Consider the following 22,661-nt stretch of genomic DNA (forward strand, 5'->3'; position numbering starts at 1 on the left):
TGATTATTTTCGACATTAGCACTAGTTTTTAGTCTTACAAGTTACCCTTTGTACAAGACCTGCAACATGAGGGTAATCAATCGGGTGTCTATACTTTGGCATATTCAGCTTGACTACTAAGGTCCCTGCGGCAGGTCAGTTTCTGAAGAAGAATAAAAAGAAGAAGAAGAAAAAAAAAAACAATGGCGAAGTTTAAAAAGAAACGCTAAGAAACATTAAATGGGTTTTGTGATTATTTTCGACATTAGCACCAGTTTTTAGTCTTACAAGTTACCCTTTGTACAAGACCTGCAACATGAGGGTAATCAATCGGGTGTCTATACTTTGGCATATTCAGCTTGACTACTAAGGTCCCTGCGGCAGGTCAGTTTCTGAAGAAGAATAAGAAGAAGAAGAAGAAGAAGAAAAAAAAAAAACAATGGCGAAGATCATGAGGGTAATCAATCGGGTGTCTATACTTCGGCATATTCAGCTGACAAAAGAACAGTTTGTCTGATTTTTTTTGTAACACAAAACATAGGATGTTTGCCCAGGGAAAGCCTCTCAAAGCCCAAATTAATTTGCCTAAGGAGCCTTTCATTACAAATGAAGACCATTTTCTTCTTTTTTACTTTTATCCTTTTTTTTTCTCAAGGTACAACGAAAATGAGAACCTGCTACAGAAATAAACCTTGTTAAGGCAAATAATAATCATCAAAAAGTTATCAAGCAGTGATAAAAAAATGCCAACAAAAGACCAAAAAAGGCTTCTTTTCAAAAATATTCTCTAACTTCAAATTTCATACGATCTAACCACTTTTTTTTTACAATGGCGTCAATTGGGGGAGAGGGCAGGGGAGGCATGTGCCCCTTCCAGGTTTTGATAATTACCCTTCTTTGGGTGTATCTTCATCGTAAAAGAACTTTTTTGATATTTTAATTCAAAAAACAGAAAAAAAAAACAACAAAGAATTTGCTTTCTCCCTAGATTTTGAAAATACATTTTTCCATCTACCTAAAATTTTCGTGGATTGATGCCATTCTTTTTGAGGGCTGCTCAAATGACTATTTTTGTGATTGTTCTTTAATTACTATTGTAATTACTATTTAACATTGTAATTATTATTGTAATCAAACCAAACAAATTGAATCGTGCTGAAATAGTAATTACAATATTAATTAAATAGCAATTACACTAATTATGTACTTAATTTCCAATGTGCTTAGTTACCCACTGTATTTATTAAAAAAGCTTAAGGGCTGTTTATTTCATTAAATACGATAAATTTAACATACTTTAATGTTTTTTCTTTGAGCCTAAGAAAAGTACAAAAATTATTGAGCAAAAAGCAATAATAATTAAGTAATAATAATAATAAAAAAAAACAGAAGTAACAATGACAATTAAAAAAAAAAAAACTAAGTGGAGAAGTTCCACCAACTAGCCGATAGATTTCAGCCAATGAATGGACTTCATCGGGATTCTAAATGATTGGACTAAATTCCATAGCAAACATTTCAACAAATGTGGGGCCCACTGAAGATATTAGGGTCATGCCTAGTCAAATTTACCAAATACTATTTATAACCCCTTTAAAAAAAATACCTACACTGTTTCTCGATGATTTTTTTAACACTGAATATTCTCCTACCTGTCTTCAGGGTCACCACCCCTAGTGATTTATCACTATTTCTAGTGATTTTTTACACTGGCTAAACAAAAACAACCATTAAATTAGCACAAAAATCTCTAGATTGTTGAAAAAATTACTGACCACAGAACCACTGAAATCTTGTAATTTTCTTCCTCTTCGAGTGACAACCCTGTCTGTCTTACGACACAGGACTTATCGATATTCATTTGTATCCACATCACAGATATATCTCCATCAATTACAAATAAATAACAATTACACTCATTAATAAAAAACACATTCACTCCACAACTGTATACACAAGGGAATAGTGTTCAAATGAGATGTCTCTAAATTTACATACTCTTTATAAAAGTAAAATAAACATACAAAAAGTGTCCCACTATCTTTTGTTCATGATTGGGTTGGCAAGAATCACACTACCATGGGAGCCGTAGCGTGTCATAACGGGTGTTCCTGTACTTGAGGAAGAAGGTTGGACAGGGCGTGGCCTGGGTTGAATAATAAACGAAGATTGCTCAACCTATAAAATGAAATAAACCATCAAATCAAAATAAAACATAGAAACAGTCATAAATGCAACTCGTTAATCCATTTCTGCTGTCTTGTATCAAATCACTGAATTCTTTTTCGCTGAAGATTGGGGTACCAGACAGAACAAGAGCGCTGCATACAGCGGCAAATCTCCAGCATTTTTACTGGGGGGAAAGAAGGATCCGAATAGTCAAGGGACAAAGGCTACATAATAATTTTGTCTCCAAATTATTAGGGGGTAACTGCCCCCCCCCAAACGATGCCCCTGGCTGTATAAACAAACAGCCATAAGAATTAAATCTATTATTTGTTTTTTTGCTGGTCACTTCTTATAGAAGAAGTGATCATAGAAACTGTTGTTTGGCTCATTTGACTAGAAACCGAAAGCACCGCTGCCGTTTTTGAGAGCTGAAAGTAATTGGAGTGCAACCACAGCCTCCCTTGCTACCTACTTTTACTACCCACCCCTCCTAATCCTCAAAGACATCTAGTCAAAACTTTAAGATAGACATTTTATCCAAAATAGTCTAGAAACGCAACAAATATGTCTCAGGGAATGAAATGACTCCCAAAGTCCCTAGGATTATTGGCGTAAATACTTCAAATAACCAATATCTTAAACATAGGTTTTATGATGTTAATGAGTTTGTTTGATGTTGGGTATATGATTGGCTCGAAATTTTGTGCCAGATCGTCCTCAGGCTCAAAAGAATTAGAAAATTTTGAGTAGGTGAGGGGGTAGGGGTCCAGAGATTGGCTAAAACACTTTATATCCTGAATCAGCTTGAAAATTACAGCCACAAAACATTTGGCCAAAAGACAAAACCTTTGTTTTTGAGAAAACAAAAACACAACAAATTCGTTTATATATGAATTGTTCATGTGTACTTTTTTCTGATTCATTATGTTCCACATTTACCAAAATGTTTTGTATTTCCTTTTCTAAAATGCAGGCATGGTTGAATTATTGAGCTTTTTAAATGAAAATCCTGTTTGCTTTATCTTGACGTCTAAACAAAAAAATTTTCGGCACAAAAACCATAACAGTCCATAACGTTCATAACAGAACAATCTACAACATAAATAACAATCGAAGTACTCGAAGCATATTCGAAAGTTTGTTTCTCTCTTTCGTAAGATTTGTAATGTGTGACATACCCTTTTTTTTTAGTTGTTCGTCGTTTTATTGTTCAATTTGTCGTTTAATATTATGTTACCAGTTGCTTCTCAGAGGAGTAGTTTTATTATTGTATAGTTTAATTCCAAGGGTTGTATCATGAAGCAGCAGTTGGATTATTTACTTTTTATTCTTCAAAGATGTTAAGTACATATGACACTAAAAATCAAATTCAGACGAGAATAAAGCAAATATAAATCCTACATGATTTCTAATCTGTCAAGACTTATTATTATTTTTTTTTAAAATTCCCTATTTTTTTACTTTGTTGTCTTCAACTTTTTACTTTCTCAGTTCCTAAATTTAGGTCTTTTAACCCCCCTCCCCCCCGAAAAAAGTTCTTTTTTAGCAAGAAAGGGAGGGAATATTCAGAAGAAGACTTGTTCTTCCCTCCCCTAATTTCAAAAATCAAAATACTCTGTCTTGCAGCTCAGATTCTTCTTCACAATTCTGTAAAGGTTACCAATATAAAACCCACACAGATCCAAGTCTTGGGAATGGGGTCCTGTTTGTACACAGGACTTGATGGAGAACTTAAAAAAAAAAAAAAAAAAAAACGCAACATGGGTGATATATAAATAAAACATCGGTGAATAAAGCGAAAAACAAACTGCACTCAGAATTCTCGAAATTTTTGGGAAAGGGTGTAGGTACAATACCCCCTCTAGGATAAACCGGAAAAGACAGCTAGAGCCCTATTATACTTTCGTAGCAAATACACAGCAAGGCTAATAAAAATATTGAATAGGCTGATTAGGCTTTGAATAGATTTATGTTTACTGATTTATTGGGCCTTTGCACTGCTGTGAGCTTTTAATAGGAGTAGTAAAAATAATAATATTCCCAGTTTATGTAACAAGGTAACAAATAATCACATTTGGTGAGTTAAATCACACACACTTACTTGGCTGATTACGCTGGTAAACGAAGTATGGTATGTATTCCTTCAATCAGCGAAATAATACCCCCTCTAGGATAAGGAGGGGTATAATATCCCCTCTAGGTTAAACTGGAAAAGAGACAGCTAGGGTCTTATACTATCTTATTCTTATACATCTTATACTTTCATAATAAATACAGCAGGATTAATAATCATATTGAATACATTATTAATAATGTTGAATACAATTTTAATAATAATTATGGAATACACTAATTATACTTTGAATAGGTAGTGGTTGACGTAGGTGGTTGTGTTGTTCTTAGCCGGCTTAGTACTGCAGTGAGTACGGTTCTTAGTTGTTCTTAGTACGGAAGTAGTACCAATAATAATATTCCCGATTTATGAGAAAAAGAGATAAATGATCACACTTGGCGTGTTAAATAGCACACATTTACTGGGATAATCACACCGGTAAACGAAAGATGGTGTGCATTTCCATCAATTAGCAAAATGATTTGAACTCGAGCAAAGTGTAAAAGGGACAAATTTGGTACTTTTCAAAAACTTACACAAGTTGTTCAATGACCTTTTATGGGAAAAATTTCACAGACTTTCATATACAGAACTCAAATATGGAGCCCCGGCTATGTCACCATTTTGAAATCATAGAAAAATGACTCATTTCAATAAGACAGCACATCTTATAATTTAAGAACTAATTTTTACAAACCACCAGAAAGAATTAAAAGGAGAAATATCTTGTTGTTGGAATAAAGCTTTTCCCTCCACCGTTTCCCTGATGAGAAAAAAAAAGTGGAAAACACAAGACAAATTTTGAAATTGTAGCTTAAAATTAATTTTAGTATTCGAAGCCCTTCTTATGTGGAAAATACCCTACCCCCTACCCCAAGGAGCGCTGGTCTACTGAGTATATTAATTAATACCAAAACTGTTTTGTTCTCTTATAAAATGTGCTATTCAACACGTTAGTCAATTTTGGAGGTAGGAGGCAATTGCCCCACGAGACCTCTCCCCAAGATTTTGAAAATAACTTTTGCCGCTATTTTTCACAGAAAATGTTTTTTGTCATCTCAATTGGAAAAAGAATTGAAACATGACAAAACTGCCCCCCCTCCAGATATTGAAAAATACTCTTTGCTGCATTTTCATAAATTGATGCGCCTGCTTTTCTCACTTTCCCTTTAACAAGCACCCTCTTATATTTTCAGATGGGGCGTATACCCAATATATGGCTAAAAACTCCTGAAACTACACGCTTCGATTTGGACATATATTTTATTTAAAATAAAACTTGAAACTAACAAATTCTGTTCGGATGTTGCCTTACTTGTTTCGAATTATCCAGTTTCTTCTTCTGAGAGGTAAGGTTTAATGGCCTATCATGGAGGCCCAATGATCCCACTGATTCTCTTACACCAACGCCACGTATGACTGATACTTGAGTCGTGGCACCTGTTGTTAATACTTGTGCACTCGAGATCCCGTTTGCCTTTCCTGCCTAAAAGAAACTCAAGAGTAAAGAACAAGGCCGTATCCAGTAGGCTAAAGAAGGGGGGGGGGGGTTGATCCCCCTCCTGAAATATTTTGTCTGATTCGTAAAAAAGTAACAAAAATGGATATAAACAAATTTTTATGCGTTTTGTGAGGTTTGTTTTGTGTCATCCTCCCCCCCCCCCGCGAAAAAAATCCCCGTGTAAAAACATCCCCTAAAAAAAAAAAAAAAAATACTGAATACGGCCCAGGTCAAGAGTCAAACTTAGCCTGCTGAGGAGTTGGAGTCGCTGGAACTTGGAAACTAAATGAGCTCCTAATCCGGCTGATGGAAAACCACCCTCTAGCAAAAGTCGGAGTCGAAAGTATAGCTTAGCTTGCTTAAGATTTGGAGACGGTAGAACTAAACAAACTCCTAATCCCGATGATGAAATTCCCCCCCCCCCAAAAAAAAAACAGTCGGAATCGAGAGTATAGCTTAGCTTGCTTCAGATCTGGAGACGGTAGAACTAAAGAGACTCCTAATCCCGATGATGGAATTCTTGACATTACCCTTCATAATGCTTCTTCTACCTCAACACTGCTTCTTCATGCTACCCCTTCATACCGCTTCTTCGCACTACCTCTTCATAGTATCTCTTCATACTTGCGTTTCGTACTACTTCTTCGTATTATTTTTTCTTACTACCTCTCCATACTCCTTCTTCTTACTGCCTCGTCACACTACTTCTTCATGCTACCTTTTCATACTGATCCTTGATATTAACTCTTACTACAACTTCTTAGAAATACCTCAACATACTACTTCTTCGTATTACCTCTTTATAATACTTTCTCCTACCTTCTTCGTATTATTTTTTCTTACTACCTCTTCTTACTCCTTCGTATTACTGCCTCGTCACACTACTTCTTCATGCTATCTTTTCATACTGCTTCTTGATATTAACTCTTTAACTTCTTCCAACACAACTTCTTTCACAACTTCATAAAATACCATTTCACACTACTTCTTCATACGACCTTTTCTAACTACCTCTTCATCCTAATTCTTCAACCTACCACTTCATACTATTTTTTTGTGCCACATCTTCATAATACTTCTTCATATTACCTCTTCCATACTACTTGTTCTTACTGATTGTTCATGCTACTTCTTCAGATTACCTCTTCATCAAACTTTTTCATACTACCTCTTGTAATACTTTTTCGGACCATATCCTGATACTACGTCTTCATATTACCTTTTCACCTTTCTTCATGCTTTCCTCTACCATGCTTTCCTTCTTCATTTCATCTACCATGCTTTCCATGCATACTTCTTCATGCTTTCCTCTACCTCATCTTCAAAAGTTTGAAGATAAATTATACAAAATTAAATCTTGTGATGAATGAATCTGGTATTAGCTAAAACTCATGACGAATGAGTCTTGAGCACCTCCAGCATAAAATCTAAAACGACTGGAGATGATATTGATGATGAGATTTAGTCCTCCTTCTCACCGATGTGACTTGAGAGCCACGCACTCCATAAAGACACTAGGTTATAGAAATAAAAGGGTTATTATGCAGGGGCTTCTTTATTGAACGACTAGAAACAACATTTGCAAGAGTCAAGCAGCACGCCTTTTAAGCTTGGTTGACGCCTTTTACGCCTTTTTTGGTTACGCCTTTTAAGCTTGGTTGACGACAAAAGTCTCAATCAGTGAAGGCCAAGCAGAATACTAGAACCGTATTGTTTATCCCCCGAGAAGTCCTATGGTTTGTCTGTTTAACATCTCCATGGGGATCAGCCTTGACTTTACAGTTGTAATAATGCTGGATAGCTATTGAGAAAACATGAAAGACAATTGAAATATGAACTCGCTTAGCAACCTAACAGTTCATTAGACAGTTCAAAACTTTATTAGACATTTCACAGACGACACTTGACACAACTACAATGGCGCGTAACTAATATGGCGCGTAACGACTTACGCGCGCGGGGGGGCTTGGGGGGGCGCGAAGCGCCCCCACCAACTAGGTGTTGGGGTGGCGCGAAGCGCCGCCCCAACAGCTAGTATATATATATATATATACAATATATATATATATATATATATATATATATATATATATATATATATATTATATATATATATATATATATATCACATAAAGCTGTACTTGTTGATACAGAGCTAGTGTCATGCGTAAAATGCTCACTGCCATGTTCTCTAAAGTCCCCAACAGCTTTTGCTTTAAATCTCTAGTAGTGAGCTACCTATTCACACCCCCCTGGGGCATGGGAAATCCCCTTGGCTTTGATAAGCAGACATAATTGCTGTGATAATTCACAAAAAGTTATGAGCCATCATTCTTAGAGCGGGCTGAACTAATCTAACCCTATTTAAGCTAAACTGAACTAAACTTCAAACTGAACTAATCAAACGATAATTTCGTCCGTTTATCCCAAACATATTTGATTCTCAATATGCTTAAGACCTGTTTTATTAAGAAAGCGTCATTCCAGGTCATTCCTTACTTTCTACATTTTATTAAGGAATGATGTTCGCAAAAATTAACTAAAGACATAAAGGCGAACTTTTCCCTGTTTTATTAAAGAATGATTCCTTGCCTGTCCAGGCATATCAAGGAATGATAAGGAATTGCCATTTTTGTGGCGTCAATTCACGAAAATTAAAGTGGGACGGGGGCAAAATGCTTTTTTCAAGATCTATACCGGGAGGAGTAATTTTTTAAATTTTCTTTTATGAAAATGCTTTTAGAAAACATTTTTGAATGAGACTACCCAAAAAGCTGGCTTTCCAAAATCTTAGGGGGATGAACTGTCTTATATTCCGTTTTCTGGCGTGTATAACTGGTTGGAAAATTGTTCTTTTGGCATCAAAATTATTTTTGCTGCATCTCCTATACCTTAGAAAACGTTTTCTGTAGAAGTAGTTATTGAAGATGGTGAAAATAACCCAACACCACAAAGGTATCTGACAGTGTGGCGGAAGAAAAAAAAAAGGTTGTAATACTAATTTTAAAGGCATTATTTACAGAAGAAGCTGAATCTTTATTTTACATCATTACACAGATTGTAACGACATAAACGATTTTGTCGAACCCGCTCAAAACATGTTTCGAACCCGGTGCCTAAAAACACAACTCTGGCTGTGCCCTTCAGCTTATACCCTTGAATACATCCTTCAGCTATCCAGGAAAATAATCTGCATTTTTTTAATTTCGATATTCACCACAAGAATCTAAATACCTTCACGTCTTGAAAAAAAAAATTAAAAAAAAATTATCTATAAAGATATGTTTATATGTTGCACGCGTAATGCATCCAGACATTTTCTTATTTAAAAAAAAAAATAAGCTGTCTATTTAGGAAAATAGCGAAAAAGTGTTAATTTACCCAATTACATCCCTCTGAATATAAAAAAAGAGACTTACAATACTGGTAAATCCAGGATGTGAAATTTGAGGTACATATTCTAATCGGGAGCCACATTCAGCTACTTCAAAGGGTTCTCTAACAACACACTCCGAGCTTTCCCTAGTAGAACTACTGTGATAATTCGACAGAACTATTGGGACCCTCTTTTCCTGTGGCTGGTTAGTTCGTAATTGATTCTGATTATCTAAGTTATAGCTCTGAACATTGATATCCTCAGGATCGCTATCTCCTCGTTCTAGAAAAAAGAGACCATAATGTTCATGACAAACAATACAAATATAACAAAATCACCAGAACTTGCAAGACATGGAAGGGGACCTTGAACCTCACGTGCATGTAAGGGATGATTTGACCCTTTCAGAAGCCAATTTGACTAACTCCAACTTTTTACAGTTTTTGAACATTTAGCGTAAGTCAGACGATTCAGTCTTAAAGTTAGACGATCAAAAGGACATTTCTTATAAATGAGGGTATTTCCTAGAAATTCTAAAAATCTAAATAAGATATTTTTCTTTTTTAATAGTTCAACTAGTAGCAGCAAAGTCTTTGGGACAACATGCATACAAAAACAAAAAACTATAGCGCATAATTTTTTTTTGCTATGACTGAAGAATTCCCCCCCCCCACAACACTATTTCTGAAAGTTTCTTGTGCTTCTATCCATGAGGCAAAACAGGATACACTTGTTAAAACTAAAAATTTAGTTTTCAGGAATGAAAACTTTTGTATCTCCCTTTTTAAATGGAGGGAGGTACAAAAATACCAAAATAATTATATACAGCGTAGATTCACCAAAACAATAAATTTAGAAATATTCAAAAAGAGAAAAGATTCCCCCTTTTCTAAAAGTAAGTGCGATACAAAAATACAAAAATATATCTACAAAATAAAATACACAAAAATATAAATTTGAAAATATATAAAATATACATATACAAAACAAACATACACGAAAAATATAAATTTGGAAATACTTGTGAAGAGAAAAGATCCCCAAGTCTCTTTTACCTGAATTTTTATCAATCTGCAGGCAAAACATGGTCTGATATCACTTCTTCTCCACAAATATAACTTTTACCAACAAGGAATATTCAATATCTATTTTTGGCGATTGAAAAAAACCCCTAATATCGAGCTCAGACCCCTAACCTTGAAATTAGATGCTATCAGCTGAAGCTTGATGGGTCTGTAAGCTGGTTTTATTAACATACTACATTATTATATTAATATGTATTGTGTATTTTGAATTGAAATATACAAATAAACGGGTTATCTATAAGCACATCCCTGGAGTTAGGAATACTTCCTAATTACGATTGGCTAAATCTATTTTCAAGCACATAAGGAAACACCTAAAATGTTGGACATTTATCTATTCATCTATAACCCAATTTTTCTATTTGGTATGTTTAATTATTGTCACTGTTCAATATGGCAACCCTGACGAAAATATGATACTGACCTTAAACTGATAATTTTCAAACAACCAAAAGAAGGATCTTTTGTTTTTCAAAGTTTTTTTTTGTCCGGTTTTTTAAAGGATAAATAGACCATAGATGGGTATAGAGGCAAAAATTTATATTATTTTTGTCCTATAAAGTCTTATTTCAAATTCTTTCTTATTTTTTAAAAGTTTTTACTTTGTTTTAAGAATTATATTAATCGAAGTTTAGTTTATAGCAAGCTAAGTGAATTTGGTCTAGCCATTAAGGATGCAGAAAAAGTTCTTTCTTTAAATGACCATTTTCTTAAAGGACACTGCAGGAAAGGACAATCTCTTGTTGGTCTTAAAGTAAGAACTGAACTTATTTTTACTGGCTATTTGTGTTTTGTTTTCAATTAAAATTAATCTTTATTTCCCCTTACCCCCCTTACCTCCCCCACCTTACCTCCTCTTACGTATGGTAGTGGCAATCTAGTAAAGAAGCCTCGTTCTCCAGTAGTACAACATCTTGCAACATCATGAGTAACATCTAATGAAGTATCAAATCAGACCAAGTCATCTGATTTTCCCCGTCAGATGACTGGTGTATTATATAATCACGATCAGTTTATGAATGTTTATTTTGACGACTAGATTACATTGTCATTTTTCATTCATTATTGAAAAACTAAGATTAAAATAAATGGTTGAGATGGGTGCACGTTAGAAAACAGACTAGAACTCAACGACACAATATTTATGACTGAAAATGTGGCATCATGTAAAAAAAACCATTAAATAAAGAGTGATGTTAAACCAAATATCATTAAAATATTTAAACTAAATATCATAATTGAAATATATTTAGAAAAATTAATTGAAATACAGAAAAATTGACTATCTTTGAAAAAAACTAACAATTTAATAATTTAAACAGATGGCGCTTGATCACCTTCTGTATTGTTCAAAAACAAAAATACGTCATTTTAAGACGTGTTCCCATTTTGCGTAAGACGTGTTCACATTTTGCGTTTTACGCAAAATGGGTAGTTTGTAAAATTGTAGCTTTATTATTCAGATGGATAGCGATAAGATTAATTTATTTCTTGGGTAGTCGATTGACTACGTGGAGAGCCACAGAAAATCACTTCTTACGTGGAAAACTAAGAATTTTGATTTTACTCGAGAAAGAGCGGTTTTTAATGTTTTCTTTGGCTGTCAGTGACACTTTGACCGCTTTTTCTTTCAATAATTTTACGTCAGTGGAGAACTTTACGTCAGTGCCACTCTGAATAGTCGAACGCAACGTCATGGGATCATCTTCATTCATATAAAAGACCTTTCTACGCAACTTGTGTTTCAGATCTAAGACAGATGGCACAGTTCCTAATACCTGCCGTAGATACACATGCGCTATGGGCGCTATATCCATACATGCGCATTACATTGACACACATCCATATTATCCTGTTAATCCACCAGCATATCTGCAACCAGTATTTTTAAGCATAAGTAAAGTTTACGTCCTATGATGTTTGAATAATAACCACAACTTTTCTACCGTTATTTTTTTTTTTTTTTTTACTATTGACCTTATTTATTTGTTTTTTTTTTTGTAGCTTATTAACTGAATTATAATATCAGTATGTAATGAAAATTGTGAAGATTAGAATGATTAACACATTCTGCTTTTATTCAAGAAAGAGTGGCTTTCATTGGCTGTCAGTGATGCTTTGACTCAAAGCATCACTACTTTCCCTTCTAATCAGGGCTGAAAAAAGGACCATTGGAACTATTGGGCCCAATCGGGCCCCGCGCCATCATCAAAATGAACAATTGATTTTCGAAATTGTAAAGTGTTCTTAACAATTTCAATAAGGGTTGCTTCTGGAGAGAGTTCATTTTCCAGGCTAAAGCCAATAAAAACTTTGCGATATTAACAATAAACCAGGGTATACTAAATAATGAAGCAATCATGTTGACTGAAAGTGAAGACACAAGAAAAATCGATTTTCAAACCGTTTTAGAAGCATTTGCAGAACAAGAATTTAGAAATATGTAAATTCATGTGCCTATATTCGGTGATGTAAATCTTAAAAGGCATTTTCAGCAGTTTCATTTTCACGCAAATTAACGTTAGCACAAAATGAGTACAAAAAAACAAAACAAAAGAAGGACAAAACCTAAGGTCCAAATGAACAAACTGGACCATACGATGAGACAAGATCAAGAGAACGACCGGAGAAAAGTAAATGTACGAGGGATGATAATGAACAGCCTAGACCAGTGGTTCCCAAACTTATTTAAACACTACCCATTTTACCCGCAATTCATTTTAGGTACCCCTTCTAGTTAGTAAACTATAGCTAAAATATATATAAAATCGCCAGTTCTAAAGTAAAACGGTTGTTTTATTTTTTGTTGGCCGGCCACGTACCTCCTAAAAATTGTTGCGAACTCCCAAGGGGTATGCGTATCACAGTTTGAGAACCACAGACCTAGACCCTCAAAAGCGACAAGACCAATCCAAGCAACTAGGGCAAAAGTCCCTGAAAATACTCGACGTAGATAACTTCGAAGACCACACTGCCTTTCCGTGACGAAAGTAAAACAGTTCAAAATAGGATGATACCTTTTTATTGACAGTGAATAGATATAAAATTATTTAACTGGATATTTTGAACACATATACAGTGTTCATCATCAGCAGTAAAACTCTTTGTTTAAAAAAAAAGTGTTTTACTGCTGATGATGAGCACTGTATATGCGTTCGAAATATCCAGTTAAATAATTTTATATCTATTCACTGTCAATAAAAAGGTATCATCCCTATTTTGAACTGTTTTACTTTCGTCCCTGAAAAAATGTCTAATGAAATGATAAACGAAAATAAAGATAAATGAGATATGCAGTTAAAATATTAGCGAAACTGACAATTAGAACAAGTCAAAAACGAAATTGAAGAAAAAAAAACGCGGTTTCAAGACATGCGAAATGAGGATAAGAACGAAGAACGAAAATTAAGAACAGAGAAATGTGTAGTTAGAAGATATACAACCGTGAGAACAAAGAAGTATGCAGTTAAAAGATTAACCAGCAGCGAGAATTATAAGCAATACCAGGAATCGGAACTTGCCAAAGATGAAAGTGAAGGACAAAGAAATGTAGGATTAGCAGACACGCTAAAGCAAGTACCAAGAGTGTCAAAAGTGACAGGGAAGAACAAAGAACTGTGCTGTTAAAGGACAGCGAGAATCAGAACGAGTCCAAAATGAAAGTGCAGAAGAAAAAAGGAACTTATGTACAGAATGGTAAACACTCGGGAACAAACCGGTTTTATCTGTCTGTATTAAGAGACAATTAGCTTACACTCAGTGGAAACAAGCGACGGGTGACAGAATACATTGTATTTATATAGTTTGGGCTATACATTTGCACATTAGGGGGTGGGGGTAAAGTATTTGGACAGCGTTGAGTTATAGTTGTAGCTAACACATTTTGCATGCAAACCCGCTACACTTTACCCCCCTCTCCCTAATGTGCATAAATATAGCCCAAATTTGTTTCCAAAGTACTATATTTTCATTATATTTTCGTATATTTCATTAAGATTGCCATAAATTCAATTCTTGTGTGTGTACCATTATGTGCATAAGTGCTGACAGAAATATTATGTGAGGAGAACAGCACCATCACAATCTTTGATGCCAACAAATTGTGGCATAAAACCCAGTAAAAACCTACAAAAAATGGCGTAAATTATGCAAGTGATATTCACAAGTCATTGGGACCCTTCAACTCCATATGTATTCACTGTGGAGTCCTCCATTATCCCACAGGAAAAGTAGCTAACAAAGATGATTTACGTTGGGACTGCTGCCTCCTTGGTCGAATTGCATTCATGCATCAACAATTTCCAAATGAATTTGTTCGGCCTGTTTTAGGACATCACTTGCTCTCTAAATAGTTCCGCAGACAAATACAAAACTGGACCTCATGTTTTGCTTTAGCTTCATTCAACGTAAGCGATGAGTGAACCAAAAATAGTCGTAATGTTTTCAGCTTCAAAATAGCTGGACAAATTTATCACAGAATTAGTTTAGCAGCTCGCCCATCACAGACCCCCTGAAGGTGATCTTGAACCATATTCATATGGCCAAATGTACTTTACAGACCCCAATGGAGATGTTAATGAACACCTTTCACATCTTTTAAACTATTCAGTCGTAACCCAACAGATCTCTAGGAGGAAATATTTTGAGACACAAATAGCTATGCTAAAGGTTACATAAAATGCAATAATAATAATAATAATTTATTTATAACCCACAAAGTACATTAAACTGTGGAGTAAACACACAAAAAAAGAAAAAACAAGACAAAAAACATAATAACATAAATAACATAGCAGCATAACGACATACAACATAAATAAATTACCTCCAATCAAAAAATGGCCAAAGAGGGTCAAAAACACCGACCATTTGCCGAGTTTTAAAATATATATCTTTAGATAAATGTTTCAGTCGCGAGGGCGCATCAACGATGTCAAATTTAGAGACGACTGTATGATTCCGATACCACCGAGGCAGACGCAGCAAATACTTGCAATACTTAAAATATCCTGAGCGTATTTTCTTTGTATCCTTCTTGCGAAGGAGGAAAGCAAAACCAGAAAGATAAAAAACAGCAGGGGCACAAAAACTAGAATAAAGACGGCATAGTCCATTTCGGTTATACCGACCACGATTTGGTGAAATTTTCGCGTATCCAACCCGCATACTTTTCAGCACGCTGGACGTAATAGCGGAGCAAGTAGACGAAAGTGACGTGGAAAAAGAGAGACCCAACCATTTAATACTTGCTGAACATGGTATAGTTGAAGAACCCAAGCAAAGAGGTGATGCTGGTGGAGGACTCCCAAAACACAAAAACTCACATTTGGAGGCATTAACTGAAAGGCCTACTGTGGATAGTGCGGCTGAAAGCCGGTAGAAGTTGGTAATTAGGCTATTTTTTGTCCGGCTAAGAAGCAGAACATCATCAGCATAAGCAACGTGACTAATGCCTAAATTATCATTGTAAAAAATTGACGGTTGAAGACGTTGGAGACACGAAGCTAAAACACATTTAAAAATGCTCGGGGATAACACGGCACCTTGCCTAACGCCTTTTTTAACAGGAATATACTCCCCTACCGTACCATTCCACTTCACCCTAACTGAAGAATTAGCATACCAATACTTAAGCACGGAAACAATAGAAAGGTTAACACCCGAGGCTGCTAGAGAAAACAAAGCATTTGAATGAATTACATTATCAAAAGCACTAGATATGTCAACAGTCAAACAATACAGGGGACTTTTTTGAGCAACAGCTTGTTTCATTAGCCGACCCACAATATGGTGAGCTTGAAAACAGCCCATACCTTTTCTAAAACCAAGCTGGAAGGGTGTAAAATTGCACTTGGAGTTAATGGCCGGTAGCAATACATATTCAAATAGCTTACTAACAAAAAAAGACACAGGGATAGGACGATAATTAGAGCAAGCACTGGGGTCCTTACCCCTCTTGACTATGGGAGATATACAACCGGACAAAAAACTATCTGGCACAACGGACTGTGCCAAACACATCTGAAACAATAATTGCAAATGCTTCAGCAGTTCAGGACAATCATAAGCAAAAAACTTGAAGCAAAGACCATCACTATCGAGAGACTCAGACTTATTCACTTGCATAAGAGCTCGGAGTATAACACCAGATTCCACCGACAACACTTGAGATTGGCTGATACGAATTGGGAGGATTGAGTTTACAAGCTTTGTAAAATGATTTTGGAGATTAATATTAAACGAAAGCAAAATATTTTTATAATGAGAAACGAAGTCACATAGCCGAAGAGACGAATTAATTGGAGGTGAACACTTAACACTGTTTATAACACGATCCCAGGATTTCTTGTCACAAGGACCATCCCAGGCATTTAGTCTCGCTCTACGCAGGGAATATTTGTACTCTCGTTTGGTTTTCTGTTTTATTTGATGTACTGAACCAGAAGAAGGACGATTACAGGCTATCCACATACGGAGCCAGAACTTAGCTTTTTGTTTAGCTATCTTCACTTTAGGATCAACTTTCCAAAAGGGATTGCGAGTACCCGTTCGCACGCACTCGGAGGGTACAGCTGTTTTAGCGGCAGACTTTAGACAGAACACTATTTGCTGATAATACGAGTTGATATCTATCCGCGTTGAAATTGTAGATACAGATGTTTGCAATAAGTGGAAAGGCACTTTAATAGATGATAATAACTGGGACAATGTCAATACATAAAGTGGAACATTGGTATTTTCCCAATTTAACTTTGAGAACCACTTGGGAGAGTTACGTTGCACAGAGGTCGCCATGGAGCAAGATAGTTGGCACGTGATTGGTAAATGATCGTCGTTGATTTTAGAGTCTTCCACATGAACTATTGATGAAAGTAGAGTTGAATCTGACACAATTACATGATCAAGGTTGGAAGTAAGACCACCACGATTGTGAATATAAGTAAATAGAAGATCTTTATCAGCAAGATGGAATCCTCCAGGTAGTGAATCGAGAAAGATTTCAGATCGGTCGGAATTAGATAATAAGTCAGTGTTCATGTCACCGGCGAGAACCCATTTGGTATTTTGTTTTGAAAGGTCGCTAAGTAGTGTTCGTAGGCGATTACATGCTTGTGAAAAACTAGACAATGACTGCACAGTCTTTTTATTACAGGGGAAATAAATGTTTATAAATGCGGTATCACCACCTTTTATCGCTAAGATGTTAGCGTCGCTTTGCAATAATATCGGCTGAGTCTTGTGTCTGAAATAGATGGCCAGACCTCCTGATGGTCTTCCACGGGTTTTTTGGGCGGCTCTCAAGAAGGTATAATGGGTCCGAGAACGCTTTAGGCTATCAACATTCACTTTAGAGAGAAGGTGCTCCTGTAGAAACACAATATCATTTTCAAGTAGCTCACTTATCAGTAGATCCTTGTCTTTTGTACCATTAATATTAAGGGAAACAAAGCTAAACGGAGTTTGATCATTCATTTATTAGCATTGTTTAGAGCCGATCGGAGAACTTTGCATTTCAGGCTAAAACTTACGTGTTCCATAGTGCAATTTGCACATTTTGGTGAGGCTTGGCAAGGGTTTTCCTTAGAATTCACATGAGGGCCAGAACATCTGGAACACTTGGGATGTGCTGGTGAGCTGGGACAAGCTCCAATCAGGTGATCAGTACTTTGACAGCGAAAGCATCGACGCGGAATGGATTGAAAGGGCTTAGCGCGAAAAATTTCATATCCAATACGGATTCCCGACTCCAGAACCGCATTCAGAGCGGTTTTGTCGACAAACTCGAGGCGAAAAGTACGAGAGTCGCCGATTTGACTAGCACTAATAAGTCCTTCCACTGAGGCCTCCAAATCAGCTCTTGAATAATTATGGGGTATATCCCGGACCACAGCTAAAGGCTTTTTATCAATCACTCTGGCTCCAACGTTAGGGATGGAGCTAGTAACAGCTTCAGCAAGCGAGTCGGCTGAGCACTTATCGCGTACCATCACAACCCAGCTTTTGCTATGTGGCTTAGATTTTAGACTTATGATTCCGTCGTGACCATCCAACGTTTCGAGCTTCTTCATGCGAAGGATAGGGTCGCTGAGCTCCGGGGTGGGTTTCTTACAACGACAGCGTAGGATGGTTTTTTCTTATTTTGAGTAGGGGCTACAAGCTTAGACTGTCTCTCTGTAACCTTGGACGCAATATCACGCAGCTGTTCAAGGCAAGAATTCACCTTGGCACTGAGGGTACTGAAGGCATCGACAGGGATCATTGGCACTTCGCTGGGACATTTGATAACAAAGTCCGGAAGCTTTATGTTCTGGGAATCGCACTTTAAAAGCGAAGAAATAATGTCCGAAGCACAGTTTAATGCAGCATTGGCTCCTACGCGCTTCGATGGGACTTCATTCGGAAAAAGATTTAAAAAAAGCAATTTACGGGTCTCACCAAGAGAAGAAGACTCGAAGAAATCGGCCAAGTACTCTTTTATCGTATCGGGCGAAACTCCTTTTGCAAGATTTTAGTATATATATATATATATATATATATATATATATATATATATATATATATATATATATATATATATATATATATATATATATATATATATATATATATATATATATATATATATATATTATTTATGAATGTTTATATATGTTTATTTATCTATTTATATACTGGATTTTATTTTGCTTAAAAATTAAACATATAGATGTGCCCCGTGAAAAAATTCCAATCGGGCCCCGCACCTAGTCGATCCAGCCATGCTTCCAATAATTTTATGTCAGTGGAAAACGCCTCTTATTAGTCGAAAGCAATATCATGCAATTATTTTCATCCAATCAAAGACCATCTCATGCTATTTTTGGTTCAAATTTGAGACAAATGGTAGGGTTCCTAGTATCTACCATACACGCGCAACTCATGGATGCAACTCATGTACATCCACTCAAGATCCATCATACCATCAATAAAACATCATGAAGCCACAATTTTTAGGCAGAACTAAAGTTTACGTCCTATAGTGTTTGAGGGATTCATATTTACATTTCTACCGTTTTTTTTTTTACAATTAACCATAACTAATTTTGCTCTTTTTTGTGAACTTGGTAATTAAATTAAAAAACAATCGGTAACATAATCTTGGTAAATATAATCTTATAATCCTATAATCTTGGTAAATATAATCACTCGGTAATATAACCTTGGTAATTAAATTAAAATATAATTAAAATTTAATTGAAAGTTGTGACGATTACAGTGACTTTCTTCTTGGCCAATGAGTAGGTAGCTCATCTTCACCCAAGGGCACTAATTGGGAAAAAGGGAGAGAAAGGCGGATTTAGAGCCTATATTTGCATTTTGAACCTACTTCCTATGAGGAAGAGGAAGGGCAGCTATGAATTTAGCAGGGATTTTTCAGCACCCCTAGCTCAAAACTACCTTATAGAATCTATATGTAGTATATCCAGAAATGAAGCATTATTTAACCACACTCTGTAATTCTGTCCATTCCTAATTTCGTATCCTCAGCATTTATTCCATTATGCCGCTGAATCAAAGAAAATAGCCAACTATATGATTATGCAGATATCTTTTATAAGAAACACATTATCATTAATCAAAATGAATTTAAACATTTTTTAATAAAAAGAAGGCAGTATCTCCTTCTGCCATAGTAACATACCTGATGCTGTGGCTGTGGTTCGACTTTCCCTGTCATCTTCAAGATACAGATCTTTTTGCTCAAAATAAACACCCAAAGTTCTCCACGGGTCTCCAAATATTTGATCTGATGGACTAGATTCGCTTTTGACTTCAATCTAAATAAAACAAAAACATTACTTTGTAAATGTTTATCAAACCTATATAAAGGGAGACGGGTGGAATAGTGATAGCGGCGGTTCTAGCCTCTCTAGCACCCAGGACAAAATATTGATTAGCGCCCCCCCTCTGTCCCCCAAAAATTTGCAGGCCAATTTTTAACGAAGTTTTCATTTGTTAACAAAATTTTACCAACTGCGCCCTCTATTTTATTTTAATAAACATAAAATTTCAAAGATTACAAAATGATATATCAATTATTTAAAATTTTGCACCTCTAATATTTCTGCGCCTAGGGCAAGTGCTCTCGCTTCTAAAACCACCTCTGGATAGTGAGCTGTCCAATTAAAGAACAATGACGAAGACCACAATGCTTTCCATCATACAAACAAAAACAGGTAAAACATTGAGGAACTAAACTAAGACTGCAAAATTTTTTATCTTTAAATGAACATTTCGGCTCTACATCAAAGGGCAGTCGTCAGTAAAGGACATAAAAAATATAGAATAAGACTTACAATAAAAAGTTTGGTCATTAAAACTAAAATTAAAACACTCCTAGAATCATTACTTCAAGGAAGTTCAATGACGACTGAAGAAAAACAAGACAAAAAAAAAGCAATTCATTCAGGCAAAAAACAAATCAAGAGCATACTTTCAGTGCTATTGTCGATTTTTGGAAGCGAACCTAAAAGGTCTCTTTGATTCAGGCTCATTACTATTAGGTATTGGTTTTGTTATGTAACTCGTTAAATCATTTGTAATTCAATTTGCATGTAATGCGCTAAGTGAATACTCCCCTAGATCCCTACTTAAAGAAATATTTTCATTTACCTGAAGTTTAATTTCTATTGGAAAACTGGAATCTTCGTCTGGACTGGAATCGGGATCGTCCCCGAAAAGGGCGGGAAGATGTCGTAAGGAAAAGTTCAAACAAAAATGGAACTTCCAGAGGTTAGAGGGTTAGAGGGAAAATTTGATGGAGGAGTGTGCGTAACTACGTTGGCCTCAAGCAGCTTGGTGCTGCAGTGAGTTGTTAGTAAAAGTAATTTCTATTGCCTCCCGGATCGCCTCTTCATAAAGACTGTTTAAGAGATCTTCTTATTCAAAATTGAAAGCCGAAAGTTCACTAGGAATCTTCTAATCTTTGATTTGATGAAGCAGCCTTCGCTTCTGATTTGTTAAATGACTCGAATACCCTCCCCCCTCCCCAATTGTTAAATTGTGCCCGACAATTAATGAACAAAATACTATTTTATTTGGGTTCAGGTAGGTTCTGGACATGCATTTCCAACTACCCCCATTTTGGGGAGTGGTGGTGCAGAAATCCTTAATTGTGCATCTTCAAGAAAATGAAGAATTAATAAGAAAATCTCAAGAGGCTATTTAAAATAAAATTTTTAACTAATGTCTTGCAATTTTGAGACATGATAACCTTAGATAAATATGGGCGAAAAGATGTCGGTTCGAGGTCCATTTTAATAATGTTAGACATAAGGAATAAAACTTTATTATGAAAAATTTCGTCAGCCACCAACATAGACAGTCTAAAAAGAAAAGACCTCTACAGACACACCCAATACCGTAGAAGCATCCAGAAAAAAAAAAATGGCTTTCTTCCTACACATTTTGCCTGGAAGTAATACCTTCCACATGGTTCTTGCCAAACTAGAAGGGACAGTTTAGTTTTTTGTTCATTTTAAAGAAAAGAAAATTATACTTTGCATGCGGTGACATAAAGCTATGCATTGCTAAATTTTATGGTTGGCATTGACACAATTCCAAAGAGACGGGCTTAAACAGGGGCTTTTACATCAACATCGTAGAGAGCAGTTTCGTTGAACTCTCCATTCAGCAACCACGAGGTTAAAATTTTAACGCGTGTGTCGTAGACAGACTTGCCACCCCCAGTGATTTATCACTATTTCTAGTGATTTGTTATATTACCAAAGGAAAAATCAATAAATAAGCACATAATTCACTAGATTATTGAAGAAAATCACTAAATCAACTAAAATATCACTAAAATACGGTGATTTTTCCTCCGGGTGGCAACCCTGGTCGTAGAGCAATAAGTAGTTTTTTGCTTTCGATTTTCTGCTTTAAATTCGAAGTCCTTGGCCTTCGTTGAAAAAGAGATAATTTAATGAATGCCCTGAAGAACTCAATCATCATTAAAGTAATTATTTCTAGCCAATAATGGCAGATAACAACAAATGTAGCCCCAAATATTGTTTGCTAACACATAAAAGGGATGAAGACGGCGATCAGTTCTGCATGTTTAACAATTTCCATGATTTGTCGCTCGATTATGGTTGCTTTCGGATGATACTTCGTAAGCAATCCATTTTTTTTTCTTTGTAGTATCAATTAAGGTCGGATTGATTAGTATTGGGCGATATTGGATATCAATATATCGATAGAGAAACGTAAATATCAATATCAAAAACGATATCATTTCGGCTTTTCTTGTATCTACCGCTGAACGCCCAACAGAAAAGATCCAACATAGAAAATTGTTTCGCAAATGGTCAAGAAGAAGAATAATGTATTCAGCCAATTGACTCGTACATACTGACATGCAGCATGGACAGCTGTATCCATAAAGCCAGTTGTCAG

The 22,661-nt window shown here is 35.7% G+C and overlaps 1 protein-coding gene across 2 annotated transcripts in view; it reads right to left on the reverse strand.

Annotated features, from left to right (window-relative positions):
- Positions 1–657: 657 nt before the first annotated feature.
- The window catches only part of LOC136025899 (uncharacterized), a 120,250-nt gene continuing 98,246 nt past the window's right edge, over positions 658–22,661 (reverse strand). For both annotated transcript variants that reach the window (XM_065701954.1, XM_065701953.1), the window contains 4 exons: positions 19,906–20,041; positions 9,182–9,420; positions 5,577–5,747; positions 658–2,157 (listed from right to left, as the gene is read on the reverse strand). In XM_065701954.1, coding sequence (XP_065558026.1) covers positions 2,017–2,157; positions 5,577–5,747; positions 9,182–9,420; positions 19,906–20,041 — 687 coding nt within the window. In that variant the 3' untranslated portion in view covers positions 658–2,016. The remainder of the gene's footprint in view (positions 2,158–5,576; positions 5,748–9,181; positions 9,421–19,905; positions 20,042–22,661) is intronic.

This window comes from Artemia franciscana, chromosome 4 (assembly GCF_032884065.1).
Source record: "Artemia franciscana chromosome 4, ASM3288406v1, whole genome shotgun sequence".
NCBI lineage: Eukaryota > Metazoa > Arthropoda > Branchiopoda > Anostraca > Artemiidae > Artemia > Artemia franciscana.